The sequence below is a fragment of the Agelaius tricolor genome, unplaced genomic scaffold (genome assembly GCF_023055355.1).
Source record: "Agelaius tricolor isolate 1412-34295 unplaced genomic scaffold, bAgeTri1.0.p SCAF_1, whole genome shotgun sequence".
Lineage (NCBI taxonomy): Eukaryota > Metazoa > Chordata > Aves > Passeriformes > Icteridae > Agelaius > Agelaius tricolor.
In genome coordinates this window covers 26,744,898-26,765,536 of record NW_027269261.1, presented here as the reverse complement: position 1 = coordinate 26,765,536, position 20,639 = coordinate 26,744,898, and the positions used below count along the sequence as shown (strand labels likewise).

The following is a 20,639-nucleotide window of genomic DNA, read 5'->3' as shown; positions in this document are numbered from 1 at the left end:
AGCTCAGATACAGTGAGCACCCTTGTTAGAAAATGACCCTCCTACTCTGTGTAATCACAAGCACTTGCAGCCCTGGATCCGCACGAAGCTGGGGAGGAACAGATTGGTTCCAGATCGGTATTGATTATGTACAGATTTGTGGTTTATTTGGCGCTATATTTGGGTGAAGAGGTTTTTATTTTGGAAGGGTGGTGGGGTTTGTTTCCTGCCTCCGTTTTTCAACCTGTCACCTTCACTTCTCCAGACTTTCCTCTCCCCTCTCGAGATGTAACACTGGGATGTTGCATGAGACAGAAGACTCTCCTGATTTTGTAATGAGACAAGTAAGCATCAGTCTGAACAATACAGCTCGGGAAGCTGCTTCCTAAGACACGATCCCCGTCTGCAGTGAGCAGTTTCCCCTCTGATACACGGTTATTCTCGAGTGACTGACTCACTCATTCACAGCCGCAGCAGAGAAGTGTAGAATTCGAGGATTCTTCAACGTTTGCTCTGGACCTGCAGACACAAACAAGCCTTAGTGACTTCACTGATATAGGACAAAGTCATTAGCCAAAGGGAAAAACCTTTGGAACATAAGCTGCCTTCCTCTTCTGACCCAGATCCAGTGACAAAGTCCCACGTCCCCCCCATGTTTCCAGGCAAGAAGACAACTTGATCATCAGAAGGGGAGGACCGGAGTGAAAGTGCCCCTTTTTGGAGAAAGGTTGCAGGAATTCACACGGGATGAAATCATCCCATCATTCTTGTGGGGACCGGTGTGTATCGCTAATAGCAGAACAAACATGAGAAACAAGACGGACAGTTTCAGGACATGAGGACACGGGGAAGTCGCAGGTGGGAGGAATCCGATTTTAGCACTAAGAGCTTCGTCGTCTCTAACGCCCCGCTGTAAGAGACTTAGGGTTTCAAGAGGTAGTTTATTATTATTCTGACGGTAGCGGTTTCTCCTCATTTGTAAGACAATGATGTTTAATATTCACCGAGGAGTAGTGAGGTGGCATTTGAACAGCCCCAGCCCCGCTTTGGGGCCAGGGTTCCCGTTGCACAGAGGCTGCGCAGAGCCCGCAGGCACCGCTCCCGGCAGGGTCGCCGGGCCGGGCCGGGCCGGGCCGACCGAGACTCAGCAGCAGCCGTGGGATTGGGCAGGCCCGAGCCGGGCATCTTCCCAAGCGGCTCCAAAGCCATCCCATCTGCGGAGGTGGGCAGGTACTGAAGGACCTTTGCAAACTCGGCCGAGTTCAGCCCACGGTGTGTGCGCAGCCGGCGGGGACGGGCGCTGCCCCACCGTGCCCGGCTTTCCTGGGGAATGGGGGGGCGAGCATCCCGGACTGGGGCGGGCAGAGGCTAGGCACACTCCGAGCAACATTCAGCAGGCATCCCAAGATCGCTTTTTTTGCGATTGGCATCCATAAAACATGTCTGCTAAAAATCAGAACAAAGCCGTGCCCAGGTAACTTCGCTGTAGATACTGGCTGGCCTTAAGGAAAGGCACATTTTGGGCAATGAAAATAATATCTCCGTTAACTTCAGATAGGTCTCTTTGTCCAGCAGATAAGTAATTTCAAGTGCGGTCTGGCTGATTGGGGTGAGGGGGAGAGTTGTGTTTGGTTTGTTTTTTTTAAAGACTCCGAATCCACCCAATCTTTAGCCTCCCTCTCCCTCTTTCCGTAATTTACCTCACTAGGAAAGCTTGTACATGTTTGTATAAAACTCGAGCACACTGTGGAGAAGGAGAGGGAGAGAAAGTGGGTGCAGGACATAAAAATTCTAACAACAAGTAGCCCCGAATATGTGAGTGATACGTGTATTTTTATTCTCGCTGAACAGGGCGTTGGGCTAGGCAGGGCGTTGGGCTCTCTATCTGCTCAGTCCTGTGTACTCCTGTGCAAGAAAACGCAGTGAAATCGCTTTACGTGCTTATATATATGCGTGTGGGACTATACAGACAGATAGGTAGATAGACTGCGTTCGCATAATCTGCCCGTGTCTATCTATCTGGGAGGATTAGTTATCTCTGCATCTATTGAGAATTAACAAGGGCGAGAGATTATGTATCAACGTACAGACAACGGCTATGAATATGAAACCTTACGTACATAGGTAAGACGGATTCAGTCAGCCACTCAGCTGCAAAGCTCCTCTTTAAGGCTGCTCTGTCTTATCCTCTCAAAGCCCTCTGACAGCTTCCTCCCAGTACCTTCACCAGGGAATAAGGAGAAGGCTCGGCACTGCACATCCCTGCTTTTCACATCCGAAAATGACAGACATATGTCACCGCCGTGCCTGGACTTTGCTGGAAACGGGCCGCCTCCCCCGACCCCGCCACACACACCTTTTGTTCCAGGCAAAATAAACAACTCGGAGGAGCTGGGAAAGGGTGTTACGCCAGAAGGGGAGAGACGGCGGGAGGGCCGCGCTTCCCCCCGGCCCCGGCCCCGCGGGCGCGGATCTCTGCGGGAGCCCGGCGGGAAGGGAGCGGGCGCGCTGCGGGGCCGGGGGGTCCCTGCGGCGGCGGGAGCGGCGGCCCAGGCAGGGCAGGGCAGCCGGGCTGCCGGGCCGGGCCTGCCGCTCCTCCAGGTGCGGGCAAGGGGCCGGGGCTCCAGCCGGGGGGGTGGCTGAGGCAGACGGGGGCTGAGGGGAGCAAGAAGGGTGGTTGTACGACCGAGGGGGCCGGGGCGAGGGGCCGGGGCCGGGGCAGGGGTCGGGGAGGCGCACGGCGAGGTCTCTCCGCGGCGCAGGACTGTATTTTGCGGCAGAAACTCTCTTGAGCGCAGACAATGGAGCGGGATGTTTACTGCGGGCGGGAAGACAATTAGCAATTCATCGGGAGAGATGTGTCACCCAAATGTCACGGGGAAGCTAACATGACATCTGTTTTAATGGCTCCGTGCTAATAAACTCCTCTCGAAGGGCGGCTTTGTGGGGACGTCAAAGATTATTTACAGAATGAGTCAGTTTCCAAACGGGCTGAGGCGCCGTCGGTGGCGGCGGGACCGCGGCGCGGCGGGGATACGGCGCCCGGGACGCCGGGCGGGAAGGACCCGCGGGGAAGGGGCAGCTGCAGGCACCGCTCCGGCCCGGCCCGGCCCGGCTCGGCTCGGCACGGTCCCGGCAGGGCCCGCCTAGTGGGGGGCGGTCAGAGCGCCGAGGGCAGGTGCAGCCCCGGGCGGGTGTCCTTCCTTCCTTCTTTCCTTCCCCCCGCGATGGCTGCGGGACGCGCTCCGAGGGGATGCACGCCCGTCTCCGTGGCTTGCCTTCTGCTCAGCTTTGCCAGGAGGACGGGGGAGCCCCAGCCCCGGGAGAAACCGCGCCGTGCGGAGGGCCCCGAAGCAGCAGGGACAGGGTGCCCGTCCTGGGCCGCAGACGCCGGGTGCGGAGCGGCCCGGCCTCGGGGATGGAAGTTCCTCGGCACCGAGAAGCAGCGGGGCCCCAAAAAAGCGGCCGGGTTTTCACCGAGTGCCACATCCTGCGTTATTGAACAAGACACGCTGCAGTAAAACACATAAGTAGACAAACTGAGAGAATCCATTTAGAAGTTAACACAGTGACTCGCTCACAAGCACACAGTGGGGGGAGACAATTTAATTTCCCTCTGATCCATTCGAAGATTTTTATGTTTAGATTATTGTTTAGATGTCATTAAAAGGTTCTTTAAAATAGGGGAGGGGGAAACCTAGCGAGCCTCTGGCCACTGGCTTGTATTCCTGTGCCTCCTCAATTTTCGTCCTCTGTAAGGACAGGTTGGAGAGGGGATGTGTGGAATATATCCAGCTGTTCTTGCAGATACGTATGTGTGTAAAGACAAAGATGTGTTTCTGTGTTCCTGTCTCTCTATATACGCATATATGTGCATCTCATCTGTACAGAGAATGGATACTGCACCTTTTTAAGACAAACAGAGCGAGCCAATCCCAAAAGTCTTTACTCGGGCAGAATTGACGCTGAACGTAATAGCAGGTTATTGCAAACCTGTCCTCCGTACTTATTAATCGTCCAGATCAAATACATTAATGGATAGCGAGAATGAAAATAGGCTGAGAACCGTCTGTCGTCCTTTCAAGGGCAACGAAAACGTGGTACTGACACCGGGACTGAACGGAGCGGCGTGCTCCGTAACCTGGAGCAGGGAAGGAGGTGGGCCAGGAAGTGGGTGGGTAAGAGGAAAATTGCCATTGTCAGGAAAACTAAATGCAGTTTTAGGTGGCCCACAGCTGAGATGAGTAAATAAGCCTCAGATCTACTTTTCTTCCTGTCTCCAAAGGTATCTCTAAAGGTGTCTCAAAGACAGCAAGGACAGGCAAGCACTGGCCCCGCAGGTGTGGGATTGCCCAGGGGACAGAGCCGCGGGGAGCAGGGGCTCCTCCTGACAGGTACCCCCGTGTCCTACTTCCCCCGCTCCCACCGGGTCATTCTCTCCCAGCCCTGAACACATCTTCCCATTTTAATACAGACCTCGTGGCGGGGATCTGCTTCCCCGGGCTTCGAGGGGAGCGTGGTCCGGGCCTCCGGGGAAAACGCGCCGGCCGCTGCCCGGGACGTGGGCCCCGGGGAGCAGAGGAGTGAGGGATGGTGAGGACACCAAAATTGTTCCTACACGCCCTTCACTTACTTGACTGTTTGTACCCATCCCCGCACACGGTTCCGCAGCGGGGCGGCCCCGGCGGGGCGGGAGCGGCGGGCAGCCGGCCCCGGGGAGCGCTGGGTGCAGGGGGCGGCCCTCTCGCACAGCCCCCCCGGCCCCCAGACCTCTGAGAGTAGGGGGGGCAGATCCCGCTCTCCATTCCAGCTATTTTCAGAGCTTGGGAGCAGGGTAAACAAAACGCTCTTGCTATCTCCTCGCGCAGATAAGGCAAGAAGTGGCTTTCTTTAATAATATGATTGAAATGTTAGGGGTATGATGCCTCCTCGTTAGTAATATTGGCTTTGCATGCAGAGCACAATCCCATCCCTCTAGACTGCTTAGCCAAAACAGAGCGTAAACTCTGTAATTAGTAACGTGTTCCATCATTAAAGAGCCCTGCTGAGAATTTCTATTTAATAATGGTCTTAAATTAGTTATGATGGTAAATACTCATCTGGAAATTCAACATCTAAAACCATCTACAATCTGGAAATGCTCCAGTGTTGCTGTAATCTCCTGTAACACAGAAATGACTATCACATTCAACCATCGCATTAGAAATTCTTCGTACCGTTTGGTCCACTAATATACAGTATGGATGTGTTAATTAGGTTAACCCATAGACTGTCTGCTTCACAAATATTTAGAAATAAACAATGAAAGCTCCTTTTTAATACGATACAGCCAGGGAAGAGAGGAGGAGGGGCGGATTTGACTCTTTCAGTTGGAAATTCTTTTGTTTTCTGATAAGGTGGAACTGCAACGTCGGGCCTAAGAGTTCGCCAGCACAGAGCCACGGACACGCACCCACGGGCACACACCCACGGGCATGGACCCACGGGCATGGACCCACGGGCACACACCCACGGGCACACACCCACAGGCATGGACCCACGGGCATGGACCCACGGGCATGGACCCACGGGCATGGACCCACGGGAACACACCCACGGGCATGGACCCACGGGCACGGGCCCACGGGCACACACCCACGGGCATGGACCCACGGGCATGGACCCACGGGCACACACCCACGGGCACACACCCACGGGCATGGACCCACGGGCACACACCCACGGGCACACACCCACGGGCACACACCCACGGGCATGGACCCACGGGCATGGACCCACGGGAACACACCCACGGTCATGGACCCACGGGCACACACCCACGGACACACACCCACGGCCGTGGACCCACGGGCACACACCCACGGGCATGGACCCACGGGCATGGACCCACGGGAACACACCCACGGTCATGGACCCACGGGCACACACCCACGGACACACACCCACGGGCACACACCCACGGCCGTGGACCCACGGGCACACACCCACGGGCATGGACCCACGGGCACACACCCACGGGCACACACCCACGCCGCCTCGGCCACGATCAGCAGCTCCCCACCACAGGCAGAAGCAGCACCCACGGCTCCTTCTGCAGAATGTGGCTGTTACCATTCGCCTCCCGAGGCAAATCAATCCATATCACACCTTTTCTCTTTGGGGTTTATTGGGGTTTTTTAATTTAATTTGTCCATTTTAGGAAAGAGTTTATCCCTTCTCTGCCGTGTCCTCTATACAGAGGGGCTTGGCTCCAGCAATCTTTTAAAAAAGAGCTTTAAAAGGATCCAAGGAGGAACAAGGAAGAGGCAGCAAAAGAGTAAATAAATAAATAAACAAATAAATCTGGCTTCCCCCCTGGCTGCAAGTGGAATTAAAGTTTCACAGACAGACTGTGATGCAGGTATAAATAAGTCATTCAGGTACGCTTATCCCCACTGGGGATATAAAGAAAACTTATTTGTAATAACAATAGAAAATCAGTAACTGAGATAGCTGGGGGTAATGGTAGGAACAAGGGAGGGAAGTGAAGTATATTTTTGCATTTACCTAGACGTCTAAACGTTTATCCTCTCTAGCACTAACCTTTCATGTTTAATGAATGAATCTGCATTGCAGGTTTTTTTTTCCCCCTCCATGTGCCGGCTAGTTTTAAATCTGCAAGCACCACAAAGAGGCCGTGATCCCATCTGCCTATGATTCCAAATTAAAGTTCAAACGGATGGCTTACACACTGCTGATCCTGTATCATAGCCTCTCGCGCCCCTTCAATTACTATTTAATAGAATTACAGTGTAAAATCCCAATAGTCTTAAAGAATGTTTTATCACAGACTGAAGAGAGAGAATATACAGACACCTCCAATGTTATTGAACTGTATTACTGACCTATTTAGATATTATAAGGGAATATTCAGTGTTCTACAAGATATTACAAGAGCTCCTTTAATCTGAAAACATGCATATGTGTGTACACATATATATTCCTCTCTGTGTGTGGACATTGTACACATCAGCTCCACCCCATCGGCGAGTGCCCACATCCAGCCACGCTCTGTGGGTGTGTGGGCTCACCCTTGTCCACACGGACACACACCCACGCAATAACACACGCTCCTCCAGGTCCTGTCGAAATTCGTGAGTTTTGGTAAACTGCAGCATAACTTTATTGTTGCTAGATATTACTAGAGAGGTTAATCCAGTAGGGAAGCAGTTCTGGAAAACACTCTGTAAGTGACCTTATTTTTAAATGAACTTCCCCTGATGATGTTTCTATGGTGACAAAAAAAAAAAATCACCCCCCCCCAAAAAAATATCATAAAAACCAAACAGCAAACCCCAAAACAACAAACCCAACCAAATATTTGCAGTATAGCTAAATTGCCCTCTAATAACTAGAACTGGAATTAAAATCAGTCGCAGTCTGGATTTAGCTGTTGTAAATCTTGACTTCTAGTGTAGTTCTCGTCTTACTTTTTCTACTTGTTCAGCAAAGGTCCTGTCTGCCTCAGGGAGAAACGATTCTGCCACTTCACCTGAGCGAGGTGATTCTAACCATGTACTTGGAGGTATTTACACCTACACTTTATTCAATACTCTTTAACATCTTCCTTCTCTTGCAGATCGCGAGGTACCAAGCCACTTCGAAGCCTCCTGGTCTGAAACCGCCTTACTTTCAAAATAAAAAAGAACAGCGTCGAAAACAAAACCTCACAGCCGTCCTTCCCCCAGACACAGCAACACAAATCCCTTTCGTATCATTTAATCACAGCTATAACCCGACAGCCCTTGCCTTTTGTCATTACCGTGCCAGAAGATAATATTTACCATGATTGTCGGTAATATCCTTAGTGCTTTCCCTTCCCAATTCCTTCTTGCACGTACAGAGGCACACAAACACCCGCCTCCCTGCCTTTGCCATCCCTTGGTCAGTTTGCAACTGGATGGTTTGGTTCATTTCCTCCTTTTTTATACACCATTTGCAAACTTCTGTGTCTCTGGGCTCTCTGCGGGGTGGTGATGTGGCTACAGACCCTCTGCATTTTGTACTCCTGTGTGTGTGTGTGTGTGTGTGTGTATGTGTGTGTGTTGGTGTGTGTCAGTCTGCACACCCGTGTGCGTGTGTGCGCTCCAGAAAAAGGCGATGTTTGTCTGTCCTCTCCCTACACGCGGAATCCAGGCCAGTGTGATGCGGAGCTCAATAAGAAACTGCATGAATAAACACGAATAGAAAGTTGTGCTCAGCTAACCGAGGAAATCAGAGCAATACCAGGGCACCAACGTCCACATTTCTTTTCACTTCGGGCCGGGGCAGTAACCTCATCTGGGTATGCTAAAAATTAAGGGCAACGGGCAAGCAGATTCAAGTCCCTCGAAAAGGCTGCTGTAATTGATCAGACAGAGAGAGATGGGGTGACCAAAGCCCACGCCTGACCGTGGAGGGCCAGCAGCAGCCGCGGCCCAGCAGGCACACAAAGGACCCCCAGCCATGCTAAAGGGCTCGGGCAGCCACCACGGAGAGAGAGGGAGGAAGGGAGGGAGGCAGGTGGCGTCGGTGGTCCCCAGACCTCCGCGCCGGGTGGCACGCGCGCCGGTGGACCCGCAAATCGGCGCTAGCTGGGAACGAAGGCAGTGTTACAGCAGTGTTATAGGCGAGGGGTGGGTGGTGAGGGGGTTAACCATCGTCTCCAAACTGCTCCGGAACCGGCTGGTCTCGGCCCGACTTCCGACGGGCGGGGCGGGGCAATGCCCCCGCGGCGGAGGGCGAGGGGCGGCGGTGCGGGACGGCGCGGGCCGGGGAGGCAGCTCGCTGGGCTGCCGGGCTCCGGCCATCTGCCTCCTGTCCTCCGGCTTTCTCTTAAATATTGATCAGACGCACTTCAGCTTCTGAGTAATTTCATCTTAATCAGAGGCCGGGCTCGGCGCGGATAACAAACTAATGCTGGAGAGGGCCTGTGGATAATGCCGGGCCAGGGGCAGGGAGGAGGCAGCCCTCGGGTTTGGTGGGGCTCGATAGGCCCTATCTTCCCGGGGCAGATGGACTTAGTGGGTGAGAAGGCTTAAACGCAGCTTTTCATAGATTTACACCTCAATCAGCCATTCAGGTTTTTTATGCAAATCCTAAAACAACATCATTTATCCATTACGAAGCCCGGCTTTGAAACGGCATATCATTAGCTGCGCCCTTGGCACCCCCAAACCATGCAGGCACCGACGCCCCCTGGATGAGATGTGTCCTGATCCCCCACAAACCCCGCCGGCTCCAGGGAGGGGTGGACACCCCCAGCGCGGCTGGGGCGGCTCCTCCTTCGGGTTTGGGCTGGGGATCCGACCAAAGGAGCAACTTTTGGGGATGGGGGTGACAAATGGCGCGGGAGAGTAAAGGCCCTGCCCTTCAGCTTAAGCTGTGCTGGAGCCTAAGGCCAGGTACCGGTGGGGCGAGGCTAAGGGCGATCTCTGGCCTCCCCTAGCAGCCACGGCACGACGGGGTGATATTCGGGAGGCTTAATCAGAGGGAAGAAGAATCCAAACCTATCAGTGTAAGGCTGACCTGAGGTAGATTATTGCTGCCGGCTTGACGCCTTCTAGCTGCAGCTTCGAGACGCGAAAATGAAAAGAAAGGAAAAAAGTACGTCCCAAACTTTCACGCCTCTGAATCCTTTCAGGTATTAAATTCCATTAAAAACGACGCTGCTATCAGAGAGGAACAGAAATACTGCCCTTAAAAACAATGTACCGACACCAAAGATCTTCCCACCCAGAACTGGGGGTGACTGGAAAGCCAGTTTGTTCTTCTAAAGGCCTCTCCGCTGCCTCTCTGCCGGCGGGGAGAGAAAAAGCAGCCCAAGCTTTAGCGAGAGACCCGATGAGGGTGTCGGCCATTGGGGAACCTTTTATCCCCTCCCGGGTAATATTTTCCCCTTCAAAAAGCCGCGTGGGGGAGGGGAAGAACTAGGTCCATCACACCACCCACGCGGAACACGGTAGCCCCATTGTGCACCTGCCCCCAGGCAACTCCCGTCCATTTCAGTTTCGTACGACGGGAATTTATTTTCTATTAGCTCCCCACTCGTGTTGGCGGCGGGCCAGCGGCACGGCCGGGGCTGCCCGTGGGCAGGGCCCCGGAGCGGAGCCGCGCGTGGGGCGGGCGCTGCCCGGGGCCGTGCGTGTCCTTGGGCGCGGTGGGACGCGCTCCCCACGGGCTCACTGCGCTCACACGCGCCGCTCCTCCTCAGGGGAGCCTCAGGTGTGCGAGCGTGTCCACACACCAGCTCGTCCTTTAAAATTACCCATTGGTGGCTTGGTCTAAAATCTCGCACCCTATGGCAGTTCTCCCAAATCCACAGGTAGCCTCGTGAGGCGTGGGGGGGAGGGAGGAGGGGGGAAGAGCCCATGCGCTTTCTATGTCTCTCCGCAGACCTAGCTCGGACTTCACTAAAAAAAAGGAAGAGGGAAGAGGGAGAGAGGATTCGGGCAACACAAAGGTAGATGGGAAGACCATACTAGTTTGGAAATGGTCAAGAAATTCCAGGCACGTTTCTCTTTAAATCCCTGGTAATATTCAAAATTGTATTTTCAAGTAAAAACAAGTTTAAAATTCACCTCTTGCTAATTCACGGCTGAAAAATCTGCCCAGGGCAAAGCAAAACTTTAAGGAAAAGGAAAAAAAGAAAAAGGGGAAAGGAAAGAAAGAAAGATGCTGAAATACTGTTAGTCATGCAAATAAAGGCTTCTTTCAGCACATTACAATATACTCCGGATTCGAGGGGAGGAGCTGCAACCCGTTAAGGGCGAGGAGTTTTTGTTTTTGTTTTCATTTAAAGCTACAAAACAAATCCCGAAATGTCTTAACCGCTCTCTGGAGACACCCATCCTTGCAGGCAGGCGGTCGGGGAAAGCTTTTTAGCTCGCAGTGCCCAAAAAAAATGACCGGGGTGAGGGGAAACGATGGAGCCCGCCGTGGCGGAGGGGACACGAAGGGACACGGCCGTGCCTGGCGCCGCGGCCGCTATCGCAGCACTGTGTCCCCGTTGCCGCCCGCAGCCTCCTCGCAGGGTCGCTCCGTCCCTGTGAAATCCCCCCGGGCTGTCCCGCCGAGCCGGGGAAGGCAGGGCCCGGAGGGGCGCAGGGGCCGCGCAGCGCTGCGCGCCCCGCCGCGGGACAGAGAGCGGGGCCAGGAGCCCACAGGGAAGGAGAGATTTTCCGTGGCGGACAGAAACACCGACATCGCTGGGTAGATAAGAAAATGGAATACTGTATTTGATTTAGAAAGTTTGTACATATAGATAAACACGCAGTTAAGGAAACAATAGTTTAAGCGTCCTACGTGGAGTTTAAGAAGAGACCCCCCAAAGCTGCTATGAAATACTCAAAATAGCTTTTGCATAAGATAACTACAGTTGCACCCTAAGCTTTTTTTTTTTTCTTTTTCTTTTTTTTTTTTTCTATCGCTGAGGTCCCTTTTGGAAACCAAGCACGTCAGATTTTGACGGCTAAGTTTGTGCAAGGAACACCGAGTCAAGGAAAATAAAAAGGAGAGAGAGAGAAAGGGTTGGAGGGAGATAGAGAGAGGGGAGGAAGAAAGAGGAGAGCAAATATCATATACAAGCATTTCTACACATATATTACAAACTGGGAAAATGACCGCATCATTAAGATATACATAATTCATATAAAATTTTGAAATAAAAATAAAAATCTGTTACAGTCATAACTATTCTTTTTCCACATTTATAACCAGTACCCACACAGGCAGTGACAGAAGTGTAGAAAAAAAGGTGCTTACGAATAAAATGATTGTCTGCGGAACAAAAAAACAGAAAATTGCATCTTGGCTGGACCATCACTCGGACTAAAAAAAAAAAACAAAAAACAAAAAAGAGAGAAAGAGAGAGGAAGAGAGAAAGAGAAATAGGACCAACAAAAAGGCGATAAACATTTGTTATTTCCCTCTTCAAGGAGTTCCTTTTAAATTTTTTTTTATTTTTGATTTTTGTACAAATTCGATCGGAGTTTGCATTTGTTTGTCTGGTTTCTGTTTGTTTTCCTTTACTATAGAGAATATTTTTTCCCAGATACAAATTTAATCATCATCATCATGCAAGTGGGTGAAATGCGTCCATGGAAAAGCGCAAAGGAGAAATCGTGCTTGTCCTAAAAAGAATACAATTGTCACTTTTGCTTTGTTTTTGTTTTTTTTTTTCCTTTCTTTTTATATATATAATAATTATTATTTCCCGCCCTCCCCCCCACCCTTCCCGCTGCAGCACCAGCGTTTGTGACTGTTGAAGTTTTAGCTCCATCTCTTGGTGGTGGTGTTGGCTGACGGTGGTGGTGGTGGTGGTGGATTCTCTGATCCCTGTCTGTTTGTTTGCTATTATGTTTGGGTCGGGTTTGGCCTTTTCTTTCCTCCCGGCTGTGTGTGTGCGTGCATGCGTGTGTGTGTCCTGATTCTAGGTTGCCTCGGTTTGTTTTGCTCGGGACGGGGAGAGGGTGCTTGGCTGTTTGGATTTGGATTTTTTGTTTGTTTGTTTGTTTGTTTTCCGATATCATACATCACATTCCGAGTCGCTGGAGGTTACCGAGAGGATGGAGGTGCCCGTCTCGGCTCTTTCTGTCAAACTGGAGACGCTGGTGGTCGGGCTGGCCGCCGTGGACGGAGACTCGGCCGAGCTGTGTGTCGGGCAGCCGGGCTCTGCCAGCGACCGCATGCCGCTCTGTCCTATCGCCTGGTGCTGGAGCCTGCATCGCGCCGGGAGACAAAACAACAGCACAGCCCCGCTCAGACACCGGGCGCGGCCGAGGGCACGGCGCCCGCCCGGCCCTGCGCCCTCCCGGGGCCAGCCCGGAGCGGGAGCGGCCCTGGGCCGTGGGGCGCGGCCCCGGGCCGGCCGCTCTCCCGCAGCGCCCCGCGCAGCCCCGAGCGGCGGCAGGGCCGGCAGGGCAGGGCCGGGCCGGGCCGCGCTGCCCCCGCTGCCGGCCAGGCCAGGCCGCCGCAGGGGGACGCGCCCGGAGCGCACAGGGCCACGGGGGCCGCGGTCTGACACGGGACGGGGAGCGCGGGGACATCGCTTCCCCGCGCCCGCGTTTGGAAAACACGAGCAGCGCCTTCTCCTTCCCCGGATAAAGTGCCATTCATTCGTGCCCGCAGCGCGGCGGGCCTAGGAGAAAGCGTGCGGGGCTGAGCCCCTGCAGCACTCGGACACCGCGAAAAGCTTCGAGGAGCGGTCCGTAGCGGACAGGAATCGTACTGGAACCCCGTTTTGTGCTCTAGCCAACACCTGCCTAAATATTTCCCAGTGCACAGACACTGTGAGTCTGCGGTAGGGAAGGAGGGAGGTCCTGTCCCAGGGGCGCAGCGCAATGAATAAAATAAAAGAAGGAGAATGTGGAACACAGAGCTACTCTCCCCTCGAAATTTAAGTCCTTTTTTCATCTGAAAGCCATAATCAGCTTTTTAGTGCTTTTTCTTTAATTTCTTTCATTGTTAACGCTTAAGGGAATATTACCTTTGATTTTTTTTTTTTAAGAGGCAATAAATATTTTTAGGTACCCTAGCATATTGCAAATATTCCTCTGGCCCCGTTTATACCACTCGAAACCCAAAGCAAGCCTAATTCAGGGATAAGAGCTAAAAGTCCTGGACTGAGCAACCAGCCTCAACCTCTAGCGCCCAGGATTGCCTGTGTGAATCAAAACACACTCTTCGCTCAAATGTTTCTCACCGGGGTATTTTTTTAATTTAACTTCCTGCAAAGAACAGAAAAAATGTAGCCAGTTTATTCTACATTTCTCATTATTTTAAGCTGTCTAATTTCAGGGTCTTTGATTTTTCTCCCATTTACAAATCCTGGTGCATTCATCTGCTGTCAACAGCGTTGAGTCAACAAAAGCATCCGTAGGCAACTTCTGTTTATTTACAGTCCTAAGCTGATCTGTTTTCCATTTAATGGAAATTAAATAGCGAGGCACTTTTAGGTTGCTTTTCTCCTACAGAATCTTTAATCAGTAGCACCACTGCTGTACTTAGCAGGAATTTAAGAGACAGCATTTATAAGAAGAAGTTTTTGTTTACACGCTTACAGCGGTAGTGAAACTTAAATTAAAATAAAACCAATGTGTCAAACTAAATTAAGGGTCCATTTTCATTTGCAAAATAACTTTTACGACAGTAATGAGAAAGAAAAAAAAAAGCAAAAGAAAGGAAGAAGGGTGCCTCGCTTTTATCATGGCAAAGAGGAAAAGAAAAAAAAAAGAAAAAAGACACCGAGAGACACGCAAATAAATGCAAGTGTAAATGCACAGGAAACACACGACCAGGAGGCCAGGTCGCCATGTGGTGTAAACACAGAAATGGAGATGCAGGGGGGAAAAAGATTCCCGGTCTCTTAAATGTTGTTTTCTTTTTGGTTTAGGTGTGGGTTGTTTTTTTTGGGTTTTTTTTCTCCATGAACTAAAGAGCTCTGGGGTATGCCAGTGCTGGTCCCGCTGCGCACGCAGAGCAGCACGAACAATTGGAGCGGAGCCGCCGGCTCCGCCGAAACCCGCTCTGAACCGCACAGCTTGTCTCGGCCCTTCGGCCGGGGAACCGCGCCTGAGAGCGGCCAGGCACGAATCCCGGCCAGCCCAAAGCCGAACCGAAGCCCACCGACCCGGAGCCGTGGGGTTTCCCGTCCCCCGCGCCAGCCGCCGGAGCAGGGAGGAGGGAGGCCGGGAGAGCCGGGCGCTGCCCCCGCGGCAGCCGAGGTGCTCCGCGCGTATCTGCACACAGGCGCGCCCGCGGAGCTGCCCACGCCCGCCGGGAGCCCCAGCCCTGCCCGCACCCCGAGAGCCCGCAGGGAGCCGCGGCAGGGCTGGAGGCACGTCAGGCAACTTTGAGCCGTGCCTATCCCCGTCGCATCCCCGCGGCTGCCGGGAGAAGACCTACCCGCCCGGCGGGGGGACCGATTTCTCCCCGGTGGAGAGGAGGAGGAGGAGGAAAGGAGAGGCGGAGGCGCGCTGTGGGCCAGGCGGCTGCCGAGCAGCGGAGCGCGGCCGCCCGCCCGCACGGTCCCGCCGCCCACCTCGCCCCCCGGCCCGGAGAGTGGCACGGCAGCCCCACTGACCTGTTTTTAGCCGCCGCCGCTCTGTCTCTTTGCCTTCGGTTTTTGAACCAGTTGCCTACTTGCGTGGGGGTGAGCCCCGTGGCCTGAGCCAGTTCCCTTTTCTTGCTGGGGTTGGGGTAAGGGTCCTGCAGGTACCACTCCCTCAGGAGGCTGCGAGTCCTCTCCTTGAAGCAGTGCGTCTTCTGCTCGCCATCCCAAATGGTCCTGGGCAGCGGAAACTTCTTCCTCACCCTGTATTTATCAACCGGCCCCAGCGGGCGACCCCTTAGCTTCTCGGCCTCCTGGTAGTGCGCTTCGAGCCACATGGCCTGCAACTTGCCGTGGGACTCCTTGGTGAATTTGTGGTTCTCCAGGATGTGGTAGAGGTCTCGGAAGTTGCCCGTGTGGAAGGCCACCACCGCCCGGGCGCGGAGGATGGACTCGTGCTTGTTGATGGCCTCGCATGCCCCCGGCGCCACCGGCAGCGACCAGAGGAACCTCCCCAGCCTTTCTATGTCTCCAGTCTCCTCCAGCGTCTCGCAGACGCTGGCCACTTGCTCCGGGGAGAAGTTGAGTGTGGGCAGCTGAAACATTGACAACTCTTCGTGGGGTGCCCGGGAGCTGCCGCCTCCACCGCCGCCGGCACCGGGGCTGCAGCCCGAGCCGCTGCCGCTGCCGCCGCCGCCGCCGCCGCTGGCGAGAAGGAGGGAGCGGTGGTGCGGATCGGCGGCGAAGTTTGGCAAGAAGAAATGGGTGGGATAAAGCTCTAGCGGGGACCTGAACACCATGGGATGACCGGGGAGAGGGGGAGATAAATCAAGGAGAAAAGAAAGAAAGGGAGGAAGAAGGGAGGAAAGGGCACACGCACCGCGCACGCATCCACACCCGCACACGCACACACAGCCACATAGAGGCACGGGGGCACACACACTCACACGCACACGCGGGCACACGCACACGCGCGCTCACACGCACCCCACACGCACACGCACTCACACACACCCGGCCCCGCGCCGCCGCCGAGTCAGGATTCAGTGATTCAACAGCGATCGCCCTAATGACAACAGCCTCATAATATCTCCCCTAAATCCACAGTGAGTGCAGCGCTGAAACATTTTGTTTCGCTTTTCTATTGGTCTTCTGAGTGTCGTTGTGGCGTTGCCATGGCAGCCGCTGCCAATCACTGTCAGCCCTGCCAATCATTACGGAGTACGTAAGGGAGGTTTTTACCACTTCGCCCAAATGCACGGGGGGGAGGGAAGCCGGGCGGTTGGTGGAAAAGCCTGGTTTGTTGTTTGGATTTTTTTTTTCCTCCTTAATCTTTGCAACTCCTAATCTCAGCACTTCCCCTTCTCTCTGTCTCTCCCCCCTCCTTCTCCACACCCCTCCTAAATAAGGGATCAAATAATGCGAAAAGCAGTGTGCACATATTTGTTGAATGGGATGAGCAATTAGAGGGTGGAATATTATTGTGATCTTAACGAGCCTCGTTAAAGCTAAAGGAGATATGGGGGAAAAGTAAATGGGCCAGGCTGGGATACGCGTTCGGATAAAGGGCTCCTAACTGAGACAATTTACACATGATTTGCACGTAGTTTCACTTCATTCTGCCTATCTGAGCACTAATAGTGCCGGGGAAGAAAAGAAAGATGAGATCATTAGACCCATCCTCGCGCCGGTGACCCTCCCAGAAGCAGGCACATACAGTACAGGCTGGGTTTAGCCCTGGTTCACCCAAGAGTCTCTCCTCCCCTCTCCCGCTCCCTGCCCCTCTCCGCGGAAGGAGGGATCCGCTGTGCGCGGAGTTCCGCGGCCGCTCCGCCGGGAGCCGCCCAGGGCGCCCAGCCCGGATCCGCTCCGGTCGCCCGGCTCCGCCACCGACCCCAGCTCGCTGCCTCCCCCGTCCCACTCCTCGCTTCCCCGCCCTCCCGCTCCTTCTCGTCTTGCCTTTCCCTCTCCTTTCTCTTCCTTCTCCCCACTTTGTTTTTCTTGTATTCTGGCTTTCCTCCTCCCACTCGCCTCACCTCCCCTCGCCCCTTCCTTTCTCCGGAGCCCAGCGACCTTGCGAGGTTGTTCCTCACCCCGAAATCCGCCGGGGCTTTACACCTTACCTCTCCTTTTCCCCGCTAACTCTGCCCCCCGACTTGCAAGGCTCTTGTGCGGGGAAGAGGAAAGGGATGAGAACCAAAGTGGTTTTGAGCTTTAAAAAAAAAAAAAAAAAATTTCATTTATTTATTTTTTATTATGAAATTGAGAGCAGGGAAAATATCCGTAGTGGTGGTTTGAGTTCATCCCTCAGTAAAACACAGCTGGGTCGTCAGACCTTGCTACCATGCAACTATATTTATTATTAGGTATGTTGCTTTTAAGAAGATTTAATCAGCATCTTGAGCTGGTAACTCTTTTGTTTGGTTTCTGTAGCTATGGAAGTGTGATTTACAGAGATTTGTACGGGTCATGGACATCTTTCCAGACTTACTGTGTATATTTAGACAGGACTTTGCTTGGTGTTAAAAAGTGTATATTTTGAATAGGTTCACACACAGTAGCAAACAATACCGACATTGTAAAGGCATGTACAACGAGTATTGAAACGCAGCATCCAGACTTCAACTAATCTGCCCTCAATAAAGCTGAAATAATTATCCTAAGCCGCCTTTCTAGAAGAAAAATCATTCAGGAATTCAAAACTTTTTTAAAGATCTTTTCTGCATTCCGATGGAGATCGAGGGGTGAGGCTTGGAGCCCAAACTACTTTCAGACATCAATGGAGGGAAGGAGGGGGGGAAGTGAGATATTACAATTAAAATGTGAAAACATAGCGTGACTTGCCCTATCCGAAGGATAATAATAATACTGCTATGGGTGGTAGAAGTTCTTTAGCTGCGCTCCAAACTGGTTGTGATCCTTTCACAGCGCACTCCTCGTGAAATAATTCTAAGTGGCAGATGAATAGGTCCAGTTGGAAGAGCTGCTGGACTGGAAGAAGCTCGCTGTATGACACATTCATCTGATTTCCACTAAACTGTCATCGGTGTGCTACATGGCTTCACAGTGCTAATGGAAATAATTCGCCCTCTTAATTTTTAGTGATCTGCTTAAGCATTTCTGTTAACAGACTTGGGAAAAACTTCTTTTTACCCTCCCACCTTCCCTGGCTCATATTTCCAGTCGTACAGCTAAGGAGGGAAAGAGACTTCTCAGCCCCTCTACAAATCGACTTGGAGGTATTAATTGGACAACAATATGTTTAGCCAAAGATTTTAATACACACACACACACAAAATCTTTTTCTTTGTAATCCTTTCCTTTTATGTAAAGGATTACAGAGGGAAGAGTGGGGGGAATTCCTGCGGGAGTTTCTTAATATTTGATTCCATTTTTCTTCGAGCTGCAAATTAAACTACCTTAAAATGTATTTCCAGAATAACATCCAAACCGTCTCTGTTGTTTTGGGTTGGTTTTTTTTTTTTTTTTTTTTTTTTAATCCCAAGGACTATCATACACTGGTCGTTCAGCTTCAGGTTGCAACCTCTTTATTAGTATTCCTGATGAATCTCTGAAAGCTTCTACATATATTCTTTCTTTCTCTCTCTCTCTTTTCCTTCAGCTCCCCCCCCCCCTTTTTTTTTTTTACCTTTCTCCCCACCAGACATAGGAAACATGTAACAACTGCATTTCTGGCGAAAATCTTTCTTCCACAATATCCTTCCTTGGGGTATTTTAATGCATGTATTCTGTGCGTGTGTGTGTGTGTTTACAACCAAACAAACCCACAACCCTGCCTATCAGCTAACACCAAGGTCTGCTGAAGCCCAGTCTCCTCTCTGTGCCGCACGGTCCAGCACGGGAGCTCAGCTGGCCAGAGGCTCTTACGAGGACGGAGCCGCATCCTCGGCCGTTCCCGCCGGCTCCCGCGGCTGGAGACGCGGCTCACCGAGGCTCGGTGGTCGCTAGCCAGACCTCGGGGAGCAGATCCTGCGCTTGCCCAGCGCGGCCGGGGATTCAGCGCTCCCCTAAGCCTGTTAGGGACACACTCTCATGTCCTGAAATGTGCAAGCAGATAATTGTTGGCGCTCCAGCTTTGTGTGAGGAGGCCAGGGTGTAAATGGCTTTTAATGACTGCAGCTGCTGGCTGCAAACTGTCAATGGGATCGGCTAATACCGAGCCCGGACGCGCCGGGCGCCCGCCGCAGCCGCCGCCGCCGGGCGGGCGCGGGCGCGGAGCGGCGCGGAGCGGAGGAGCGGAGCTGCGCGGAGCGGAGCGGAGGAGCGGCGGCGCAGCGGGGCGCCCCGGCGGGCGCGGAGCCGGGCGCGGTCGGCGGCGGCGGCGGGAGCGCGGCGGAGGCGGCGGCGGCGGACGGGGCTGGGCAGAGGCTGCCCTCTCGGCCGGGGAAATCCTTTCCGGATCCTGTAAGTTTGTTACGGGCAGGCGGAGGTCCCGCGGGGGAGCGCCCAGGGGGTGCGCGGCCTCCCCCTCCTCCCCCCCGGCCCTTCCCCACCCCCGCGCTGGGGCCCGGGTCCGCGGCCGCGCAAGGCGGGGTCCCTCTGCTCTGACGATGGCCGTCTTCTCCAGGCCGGGGAACCTGCCGTCCGTTTCCAGTCACTCTTACTTGGTCCCGCATGATTTATTGTTTCAGCTGCTAGAATGACATGTGGCTCTGCAGGGCAGGGGAGCAACCACCCCCCACCCCCCTTCTCCCCAAAAACCTCCCCCTAAACAAACCCGGGCGAGCCGGTGCGCTGTCCTGGAGGGAGCCCTACGAAGTTGTGTGCGTGTGTGTGTGTCGGGCTGCCAACCTGAAGGACTTTTCTGGGGAAAGGAAGGGAAGCAGAGAGAGAAGCTCTTTTATTTCACTGCTTGTTTTGATGGTCGCTCCCAGGAGGCTGCGATTTTCTGCTGCCTAGTTAGTGCCCCTTAATCCTGACTCGGGAGTGACTCAGTCGACGCTTGCGAGCTCTGATTATTTTTTTTTTTATCGGGGGAGGCAGTGGTTCAGACGGGGCTGGGGCGTAGCGGTCGAGGTACCGGCGAGAGGAAAATGCAGCACTGCGGCCGCGGCGAGGGGGAAGCCAAGGGGGGGGAGAAAGGGAGAGCCAGGGGCAGGTAAAGGAGAACCCATCGCGTTGGTCTTGTTAGGCTTTTTATGTTATTAATACAACGATTTAATTGGATTTTTGTCAGTCTTCAAGGGCAAGCGCTGACAAATTTGCACGGATGCTATCTTTAAAAACACATCTATCTTCCTCCTTCCTTCCTTTCCTCTTTCTTTCTTCCTCTCTTTCTTTAGTCACGATTTCCCGGGATAAATGAATGCGCATTTGATGGGTGTGTAAGATGTGGCCCATCCGGCTGGCGTAACAGAGCTCTGTGGATGCGGTGTGTGCTGTACCGGTGGTGATAACAAACAAGTGGCAAGTGGTGTTTTTTTTAGTTGCTTGGATTGTCTTAAGAGGTCGAGGGGGTATTTAATTAGTGGTCCAAAATACTGCTTCAGCTTCCAAGTTAAACTTCCGGGGACCCCTCTCACGCTTTATTTGCATAAACACCGAGGCTGGATGAGGGAAACGTGAAATACCA

At 53.2% G+C, this 20,639-nt stretch overlaps 1 protein-coding gene and 1 long non-coding RNA gene across 8 annotated transcripts in view; one reads left to right on the top strand and one right to left on the bottom strand.

Moving 5' to 3' along the window:
* Positions 1–11,209: 11,209 nt before the first annotated feature.
* On the bottom strand, positions 11,210–16,157 carry SIX3 (SIX homeobox 3). Of its 2 annotated transcripts, XM_071427584.1 has the most exons (3): positions 15,080–16,157; positions 12,557–12,716; positions 11,210–12,128 (listed from the first exon to the last, which is right to left on the bottom strand). In XM_071427584.1, exons 1-3 carry the CDS (start codon positions 15,844–15,846, stop codon positions 12,027–12,029), a joined length of 1,029 nt encoding a protein of 342 aa, XP_071283685.1. In that variant the 5' UTR covers positions 15,847–16,157; the 3' UTR covers positions 11,210–12,026. The 2 variants fall into 2 exon arrangements, with proteins under 2 accessions (XP_071283685.1, XP_071283681.1); XM_071427580.1 differs by having other exon boundaries at positions 11,210–12,716; positions 15,080–16,151.
* Positions 16,158–16,398: 241 nt separating this feature from the next.
* The window catches only part of LOC139590233 (uncharacterized), a 30,473-nt gene continuing 26,232 nt past the window's right edge, over positions 16,399–20,639 (top strand). For 5 of the 6 annotated variants that reach the window (XR_011679281.1, XR_011679277.1, XR_011679282.1 and 2 more), the window contains exon 1: positions 16,416–19,471. This is a non-coding gene — a long non-coding RNA (uncharacterized lncRNA). Of the gene's footprint in view, positions 19,472–20,639 lie in introns of all 6 variants that reach the window. The other variant, XR_011679276.1, reaches the window with a different exon arrangement.